General features: G+C 41.0%; 1 protein-coding gene across 1 annotated transcript in view; it reads right to left on the bottom strand.

Moving 5' to 3' along the window:
* Positions 1–5225: 5225 nt before the first annotated feature.
* LOC129427223 (inter-alpha-trypsin inhibitor heavy chain H3) overlaps positions 5226–10254 on the bottom strand; it is a 36447-nt gene continuing 31418 nt past the window's right edge. Inside the window, exons 18-21 of the mRNA XM_073876292.1 lie at positions 6045–6219; positions 5795–5943; positions 5605–5680; positions 5226–5530 (exon numbers count right to left, since the gene is read on the bottom strand). Coding sequence (XP_073732393.1) covers positions 5416–5530; positions 5605–5680; positions 5795–5943; positions 6045–6219 — 515 coding nt within the window. The 3' untranslated portion in view covers positions 5226–5415. The remainder of the gene's footprint in view (positions 5531–5604; positions 5681–5794; positions 5944–6044; positions 6220–10254) is intronic.

Raw genomic sequence — 10254 nt, 5'->3', positions numbered from 1 at the left:
AACAGAAGTACAGAATGTAACATTTTATTAACGTTTGTTTATGTTTCCACACATACATGCTTTACCAACAATGAACAACAGCATTAAATGCTGACTTATGTGTGTTGTACCCAAATGCACATAAGTGAATCAAACTGATCCTACACATTTAATGCTTTTCATGTGTGAACAATTAATGCATCAGGACACAGCTCATCACTTCTGAACCAATGGTCTCAATATGCCCACATTAGATAGGAGTAAAATACAAATGTGTTGTTCATTTGTGGTGAAATATTGTCTATGTTACAACAGGTAAAAAATAAATGTGACAGATTCTTTACTTTTGTCTCATGTTCATCTTTTAATGTTTAGACATTTCTTGACTCCACAGCAAACAGAGGAATTTTGCCTGTTTCCCAATACTTATGAAGGGCTCTTATACAGTATGTATGTGAAAAACTTCAACATACACAAACAGTACAGAAAAAAGAATACAAACACAGAATAGACAAGCATTACAAATGAACTCTAGTCTCAATGTTGATATAGCTTTTACCTGAAATATAGGCAAGTAAACTGACAAGAGAGTTTTGCATTCACTAAGTTAGAGAATCTCCTAAGATGGTCTGAGGACATCAACAGTTTACACTTACATGATACAAACTGATTTTAGACAAAACTCTTCTCTTGTGAATCTCATGTCACGTGTGTGTTGTGAGAAGCACTTACATCATACAGTACAGTATACAGCGAATCAGATGTCCCAGTGGCAGAGTATCGGAAGGGGGTTTTCCCCTGCACGCCAAAATATCATCGATTGATTTTCTTCAATCTGTGCTACAATGCTTCTGGAGGCTGCACGCGTTTAACTATGTCTGACGACGAACAGGTCGTGTGTATATAATGGCGGGTACATGTGTGAAGTTTTGCTTTTAGTTAAAAGATTGGTAAATTCATATCCACGTCACCCAACATTGTTTATATCCTGCGTGTTTCTACATAGGCTACGAGTAAAACAGCATCAGGCAATTCAGTTTTTGCAGCGATCTGAACAATTCGTTCGAACTGATTCACGAACCAATTAAAAACGTTTGTCCCTTTTGCTTTGTAAAGAAACGACTCAAAAGACTGACTTATTTGCATTACTTTGTAAGGAATTGACTCAAACGAGTCATTAATTCGCGAATGCCCCAGAAACACGAGACGGCAATTAAAAATAAAAGACACATTTCGTAATTAATTAAAATACAGTAACGAAGGAACGCCACAAAACGAAGTAAAACTACAATTTATTTTTTCCACCACGGAAGGGCAACTTGAGTTGAGAAGGGCATATGGACAGTTGCCCGGGCAACCTGAGCAACCCCCTGTGCACGTCCCTGAAATACATTTAAGAAATAGCTCCGCAATATCAGCCCTTAAGGCGGTGGAGGAGAACAAAAACAGTTTTTGTGACGTTTTTGCACTAAAGGCCTTCCATAGTGGTGCAAATGTGCAGCACCAAAACAGACGCTGCAAGCCAGCAAACGAGCCGACCTTCGGTGTTCTTACTGGTTTGAGGAAAGAACCAGAGAGGATACCGGCTCAATACGAACACTATAAAATCTATTGAACATATTAGGTGTTGCCCAACCAGCAGCTCTACAGATGTCTGTTAGCGAGAAACCACGAGCCAATGCCCAAGCTGATGCAACACTTCTCGTAGAGTGTGCTCTTAGGTTAAAGGGGCAAGGAATACCCTGTCTTTCATAAGCAAGGGCAATAGTGTCTACAATCCAATGAGACATCCTCTGCTTGATGACAGCTTTTCCTTTCTCCTGACCACCGTAACAAAGCTTCTAGTTCGATCCACATACACACATAGTGCACGTACAGGAAATAACAAAGCCATGGTTGGGTCTGCCTCCTCCAAAGGCAGCGCTTGCAAGTTCACCACCTGATCTTTAAAAGGAGTGGTGGGAACTTTAGGCATGTAGCCGGACATGGGTCTCAGTGTTACTCTGGATTCAGCAGGTCCAAACTGAAGGCACGAATCGTTGACAGAAAATGCATGAAGGTCCCCTATCTTCTTGACAGAAGCCAATGCAAGTTAGAGTTTTCATTGTAAGAAACTTAAAACTCACAGAGTGCAGAGGCTCAAATGGGGCGTCCTGTAAGGCTTTCACCACCACGGACAGGTCCCAAGGAGGAATAGATGGAGGGCGCGAAGGATTCAGCCTTCGAGCAACTCTTCAAAACCTAATGACCAGATCGTGCTGACCCACTGATCTACCGTCTATTGGAGCGTGGTGAGAGGATATCAACGCAATATCTACTTTAATAGTAGAGGGTGACAGCCTTTTCTCCAAACAGTGCTGGAAATTTAACAACACGACTCTGATGGGGCATTCTCGGGGATCTTCTCGTTAAGAAGTACACCAGTCAACAAACAGGTTCCATTTAAGCACGTAAGCCTGTCTCGTAGACGGCGCTCGTGCTGCAAAAATAGTGTTCCGGAGATTGGGATCAGGGTGCCATAATGTGCCCCCTTCTTGAGAAAGAAGGTCTTTCCTCAGGGAGGCGCTGTCGCGAGGAGCATGAGTTCTGGAAACCAGTTGTTGGTTGTCCAGTACGGTGCAACTAACAGAATGCTGTCCTAGTCCTCCCTGACTTTGCACAGCGTCTGTGTGATAAGGCTCACTGGGGGAACGCATATTTGCGCATTCCCCGCAGCCAGCTGTGTGCCAGTGCGTCCACGCCGAACATTCCCTCGGTCAATGAATAAAACCGACAACAATGGGTTGTCTCTGGAGATGCAAACAGATCTATCTGCGCTCTGCCGAAACGTTTCCAAATCAGCTGAACTGACTGGGGGTGGAGTTGCCACTCGCCAGGGCGCGCTGCTCGTGAAAGCGCGTCTGCCGCTGTATTGAGCGACCCCGAGATATGAATGGCACAATGAGACCTCAGATTCTTCTGACTCCAGATGAGGAGATGACGGACGCAATGAAATATACTTTTGTGCGTCAGCATTTTGAATGGCAGCTTGTGAAGGGCTCGATTCAGCGAACGCAGGTCCAGGATCGGTCGCAAGCCGCCGCTTTTCTTGGGTACAATGAAATAAGGGCTGTAATACCCAGACTTCATCTCAGCTGGAGGGACCGGCTCGATCCCGTCCTTTGCCAGCAAGACAGCGATCTTGGCACGGAGTACGTGCGCATCTGAAGCTTTCACCATAGTGAAGCAAATACCCGCAAATTTGGGAGGGCGCCGGGCAAACTGAACCACATAATATGTGTCTGGGAATGAGTGGCTGAGCTGGAGAGACTCCGTTGTGTGAGTCCTGGCCGCTGAGACACACTCGCTGGCAAAAGAGGGAGGGGGAGAACATAGGCTTTTGTGCCCGTTTGTATCTCCCACATACCTCTAGAGACCTGGAGAAGGAAAAGGAATTCGGTCTTTTTGTGGTTTCGTTGGTGCTGCCTGAACAAGAAAATGAAATAAATCCAAGGATTCCCTACCCGGCCCTCCTCCGGTGGGTGGAGTGGTGCCTTCACAATCTCCCAAAGAACGATCCCGACCATCTCCAGGTTGCTTGTCTCAGGACCCACTGAATTTTCTCTTTTCTCCGAGCGGGCGGGGCTGGCTGCTGACGACCGGTTCCTCGTTTTCTTGAAGAAGTGGCCCAGAGAGAAACAGGGTGGCCGCAGGGCACCCTCAACGAGAGGCAGACTGAGGGGCCGGCATCGACGGACCAGGTGTAGCTTTGCTGTGACACGGCATGATGTGAGCAATGGCCTCAGTTTGCTTTTGGGCGGCCGAGAACTGCTGAGCAAAGGTCTCGACAGTCTCGCAGAAGAGGCCGGCCTGGGACACCGGAGCATTGAGAAGTTTTACTTGTCCTGCTCCCCTGCTCCTACAGCCAGAGATGGCATTCCTGGACCACCAGGGTGGACATCGCACATCCAACGGCGCGTGTGGTGACCTTGGTCGCTCGTTGCGCCAGGTCCGTGGCTCTTCAGCTCTTCAAAGGCTGCCAAATCGTGACCTCCCCCATGCAGGTCTCTCAGTGCCTTGGCCTGATGAACATGAAGCAAGGCCATAGCGTGCAGGGCAGAGGTTGCCTCCCCACAGGCTCTGTAAGCACACTCCGTTAGAGACGAAGAGTGTCTACAGGCCCGTGAGGGAAGGGTTGGTCGATCCCTCCAGGTGGCAGCCACACCGGCCGGACACAACTTCATCGAGACCGGCCGCTCCACAGTCGGGATACCGACATAACCCTTAGCGGCCCCGCCGTCGAGGGAGGTGAGGAGTGATGACTGAAATGGTCGACTCCGAGATGAAAACAGGGTTTTCCATGACTTCGTCAGCTCATTGTGCAGCTTGGGGAAGACAGGAAGTGGCGGTTGAGAGTGCGTTGTTCTGGCAGACCCAAAGTACCAGTCATTCAAACAAGGCGGCTCGGGAGGTGGAGGTGGTGTCTATTCGATCCCGACTGCCTCGGCAGCCCTTCAAAGAGAAACGCCACCCGGCTGCGCAGATCCACAAGAGACATGTTCTCACAGATGGAACATGATCCCACACGAAACGCTCTGCATGGTTCAAATATCTGCATGCCAAGATCATTGGCGTTTTAATATTTTCTCAAAGCAGATAGGTCACCGCGAAGTGGTTTCGAATTTGACTGAAAGGGAACTCAAGATTACAGTGCATGATGAGATCAGTATAAAACATAGGGGCAAAGGACAGAGCACTGAGATAATGTCACATATATAATTTGTCTGTGTATCGGCAGACTCAAACACAACATCAAATGCTAAACTTTAATTCATGAATCACTTTGATTTGATTTATAATAATTCTTAACCCTGCTGTGAGAAGGGGTGATATTGTTAATGCATACAGTATGTCCTACAGTATATATGTTTTATATCCAAGTCATGCATATTTTGGCCTGCAACAAAAAGTACAAGTATTGTCGTAAGAGTTCAGATGCACAACCAATTAATTTTCAGACTCTTATTGAATTCTGCCAACAAACGTTATTTCTGAATGATCTGCGGCTGGGATAAAGTAGTATTTGAAGAACGTATAATACGTGTCGAGAACATTAATATCATAATCTCAGTATTGGGAGAGGTGGCTTTTGCATTTGAGCTCCTCATATTTAATTTAACCAATGTAAACCTATATAATATTGCTAGAGATTTACAGTAGTACATCTATAAAACTCCAGCAAACATCACACAGATGGCTGGAGCACATTAATGCTTACTAGATTTTATTGTGATTTTGTGAATACAGTAAAATATGTGTCAAACTGCAAGAGGCATTGGTTTGACTTCAGAATGAAGACAGATAAGCACATTGATAAAATCAAGCAGATTTTGAGGAGCAAAGAGGTAAATGGTTAAAGTATTCTCTGTATTATATCACATACAAATGCTGTAAACTCTACATGTGAGTCACAGTAAAATCAGAAATCTCTCCGTTCATCACAGCCTGGAACGGCACAAGCCAACATCTGACGACTGGAGCTGAAGCAATTCTGTAGTCTGTCATTTCAACCCTACAATTAGCAGATACATTAATTTATTAGATAAGTAAATGACAACATATAAAAACACATGAATATTTACGTACCATGACGCTTTCACATCATTGTCCATTATCTTTAGAGTTGACTCTTGAATCTCCTCATACGAAATTTTGTCTTTTCCTTAAATATTATCCACAGATATTGTGATTAGATCACAGACATTTTGGTTATATTCATACATGTTGTGTTTGAATGTTAATGTGTAATTATTTACACACTGTGTTACCTTCTTACCTAAAATACCTGACAAAGTGACATTTTTTGGTTGTTGCCAAACCGCAGGCCACAGAAACACATCCTTACGTTTCTTATGAAGTACAATAACAACACGGATACTTCCAATCGTAACATCCATTTCATTGTCCCGCAGAATCAATATGATACTGTTGAGATAAAGTCATTATAATACCTCTTCATAGACTGAAAATAGAAAACTGAATATTTAGTAAAACACTTATTTGGGTGAAACTGCTGTAGTATTTACCCCTCATGATCATGTTGGGAAGGTTCCTGGCCCCACAGATACTGAACATTATTCTGGCCATCATTATAATTAATAGAGTTTGTATTTATTGTCAGGTGATGGTTTGTTTTGTAATGAATGGTGATTTGTTGGAATCCAGTTTTAGATCCCCAAGACTTTCCATTCATAGAGAACCCTAAGACGTACACAAAATACCACAGTAAAGATAAGTTATTGTGCTAATGTTTAACCCTAATATTTAAAAATCAGTAGCTGGTTTTATCTTAAGCGTTTTGTTTTCCGATTTGCATTTGCAAAACATTACAAATGCAAATTAAGAGTGGCGTTTTCAATATACAAGAAGCTTTTTGTCATCATGACAAGAAAACCATAAAACAGAGCTGGGCTGCGTTCCCCGAAACCTTCTTAGCTCTACGTCGTTCTTAAGTTGTACCTTAAGCTGTACCTTATCGTTAATACGTGTTTCCCGAAATGTTCTTAGTTACGTATCACTTCTGTAAGTCGTTCGTTCGGAAGGTTGGTCTGGAGCAATCTTAGCTATAACTTATCCCACTTGACTCCGCTAGGGGCCATGACTGTGATAAAAGCTTGTGTAGATTGCAGTCTATATAACTAAATATCTGTTTTAAAAAAAAAAAGTTGAAGTACACTCCGTGTTAAATTAGGCATTTTTTATTTATTTAAAGAATAAAACATTCACATAATTAGACATTATTACACTGATGGTTGCAGTGTTGGGGGTAACGAGTTACAAAGTAACGGATTACAGTAACTATATTACTTTTTTGGGTAACGAAGTAAAGTAACGCATTACACTAATAATATTGGTAACTACACTACTTTACTAGACTATAGGAACGCGCTTTCCTGCGTTACCCAAGCAGTGTTTGCCTGGGTGTAAAGTTCTGTCTGTTTAAGTGGTGCGTGCATGCGTGTCCCTGTACGTGTGCCGTTGCCATAGAGATTGATTTGACGTAGCTGCTGGTGCAAAGGGGAGCGGGAAATAAAGACGGAGGGTTTCAGCCACTGGGGCGATATTCACATTACTTTCAGCGTATTGCTAGAAAGTACAAAAATATTCATGTGAAATGCACACTATACCCACACGACAAGTGTCTTTCAACTGCTGACAACGCGATGAACAACCTGTCTGAGCATTTGTAAGCCCAGCATGGCAATACAACACTTGTGGCGAAAGATCCTGCTTAATTTACCGGTCAGGGATCGAGAGGTCCGAACCCGAAGACGGAATTAGGTAAGTTAATGAACCTCAATCGAGTCAGACCCAGAGCATAATTCTTTTAAAGAAAATTATTTGAACGTAACCCGAACAGCAATGTCGCGTGCGCCCAATTTATAGAAAAAAGCCAGGAGTCAGGACCGCTGTTTTCTTCATAATCTTACTTCCAAATCTAATCCTATAAATTTTTCGGTGTTTCATGAATCGCTGTTACCGCCTTGCCAGACTGTCTTAAATAGAGAAATAAGTTAATTCCTTGATTTGCGTTGTTGATTCATTTATAAATAATTCCCCCAAGGGTTTAGTTTATGCGCAAAAAGCATTAAAATGAATAGAACGTGATGATTACGTCTTTCTTTGGTGAAAAAATAATAAAATAAATAAGCCTATATTAAATGTGTTTCACTTAAATAATTAGCAAATCAACAAAACGAATTCAAAAGTAGCCTAGCCTATATGAGTTTATTTTTTGTGTGACGTGCTCCCAAACCGATGCAGCACAAAACACTTTTTACCTATTTAAAATAGCACAATGTTTTGTTATTATTGCGAGTGTTACTTTACATAAATAAATGTAAACATTACAGTTTTGAATGTTGTTTTACTTTTATTTGTATGACCATAATTTAAGGTAATTTAAGGTAATGCAAAATGCAAGCTCCTCACGCGTTTCATGCCATCACCCGCGTGGGTTTACACAGGGCAGCGAGAAAGAGACATTAAACTTTAAACATTTAACATTCTACTTGAGTTTTTTTGGACATCCCTTTGGAATCACTGCAATCATATCATCAATTTATAAGGTAATAATAAATATAAGCGCAGCGCTTATGAGTGTTCAAACACTGCTGTCCGCTCAGCTGTCAATCTGCCGACCCTCACAAAGTTTCACATTAAATGATAATATATTTATACATTCATGGTCGTGTGCTTATTTCTGTCAATGTTCTGCATGAAGAACTTTAAAGGTTTCTACTTACATCACGATTTGCGGTGCGGCCGGTCGCAAACTTTATGTAAAACGGTATGAAATAAATTGATGCTGATGTCGGATAACGGGTCAACTGTTATTTTAATCGCGCGGATGCGGGTTATCAAACAGGACTGTGCATGACTCGTATAATGGAATGACAACATGAAAATTATAAAATAGCCTAACTTGCGGTGTTAAAGGGACAGTTCACCCAAAAATAAAAAGTTCTGTCATCATTGACTCTCCCTCATTTTGTTACAAACCTGTGTGGATTTCTTTGTTCTGATAAACACGAAGCAACATATTTTGAGAAATGTTAATAACCAAACCAAGCATGAGCCCCATTCACTTCTATAGTATGAAAAAAATAATACTATTGAAGTGAATTTGGCTCATGAATGGTTTGGTTACAAACATTCCTCAAAATATTTTCATTCATGTTCACCAGAACAAAGACATTTATACAGGTTTGTAACAACATGAGAGTGAGTAAATTATACAGAATTTTAATTTTTGGGCGAACTATAAATCCGATGGGGTCAAGAATTAGGGTGCACCTAACTTTTGTGCTGGTGCACCTAAGAAAAAATGTTAGGCGCACCAGTGCAACCAGTGCAAAAAGTTATTGTAGAGCCCTGGCCGGTCATTTAAAGTAGTCACTCATCATCAGCCGACCCCGTCTAAACCATGTCCTTGTATCTATGTGGTAAATTAAGAAAAAGGAAAGTAAAGTAAAGTAGTGAAGTTACTTTTCAAATGCAGTAACTAGTAAAGTAATCTCATTACAATTTAAAGAAGTAACTAGTAACTAGTAACTAATTACATTTTTTGAGTAACTACCCCAACACTGGATGGTTGTTAGATTTTTTATATTTTTTTCCAAAGGAACATCAGCTGTGAACTATTATTACAGGCTAAAGAAACTATTAAAAAAAGATTTTGGGTGGAGGAGTTGGTGAAACTATGGCAGGCAGCTATACAGCGAATCTTACTATTTCAGTTGAGCATTTCATATCCGTTAAATCTTTAGTTTACCGGCTATTTTAGATGCAAATAAAACAAATCAAGTTAAAAAATTGCATGCCACGGGAGCACATTCATCACGAAATCATAATTGTTGATTTTCCTAAATATTATTATTGATGTTGATTCGACTTTGCATCGAAGTTTTTTTAATGTTTTATAACTTTGAGGCAACTGCATGCCATATTCTTTATAAACATTAAAAAGAAAATGCTCCACTTGATAATTGCTTGTATAAGGTCAACAAATTTTCCACATTAAAACTAATCAAAGCTTAAACCTAAAACAATCATACTATATATTTATATATCATATAATATATATTTTATGTTATATTTAAGGTAAACAGACAGGCGTGGCTCCAGAAATGCGTCCATTAAGCGTTATCCGCATTGTAAACGCGCTGCTTGCGCAGTGTCCAAACACATAAACGCGTGAACTAATGAACAACAATTTGTTTTTTTATATTTTAAGTGTAATGCCAAGCCAGGTGACTTGCACGACCCACCTTATTTCCCTGTGCAATGCATTTATTGGGAACCCCTAATATAAATTATCCTTTAAAGTGAAGGAATAATGGATGCATTGGACCAGTTTATGCATTATACTTTTGGACATGAAGTTGCGAGTTTTGCACGGGTTTGATATAAAATAAAATATACATGGTTTATATTTAGTTGTTTGCAATTTGAAATATTTTTACCAGATATTCCTAATAAATGTAACTTGAACTATTTCTGAAATGTTTCTTTAATAAATAACACCGCTCTCTGATAACGCAGAGTAAAGTACCTATTACATAAAGTGAACAATTGATTGTCGAGCAATCGATATCAACCTATTCAGCACCATCGCCATGGACAGCACCTGGTAACGTCGTACGTAAGAAAGTATACCTTAAGAAACCCGCTAAGGTACAGTTCGGGAAACACGCCTAGAAAAGGTAAACCTGTAGTTAAGGTTTAACTTAAGTG

The sequence above is a fragment of the Misgurnus anguillicaudatus genome, chromosome 14 (assembly GCF_027580225.2).
Source record: "Misgurnus anguillicaudatus chromosome 14, ASM2758022v2, whole genome shotgun sequence".
NCBI lineage: Eukaryota > Metazoa > Chordata > Actinopteri > Cypriniformes > Cobitidae > Misgurnus > Misgurnus anguillicaudatus.
Note: the sequence above shows the minus strand (reverse complement) of the source record. Positions and strands in the feature narration are given on the sequence as shown.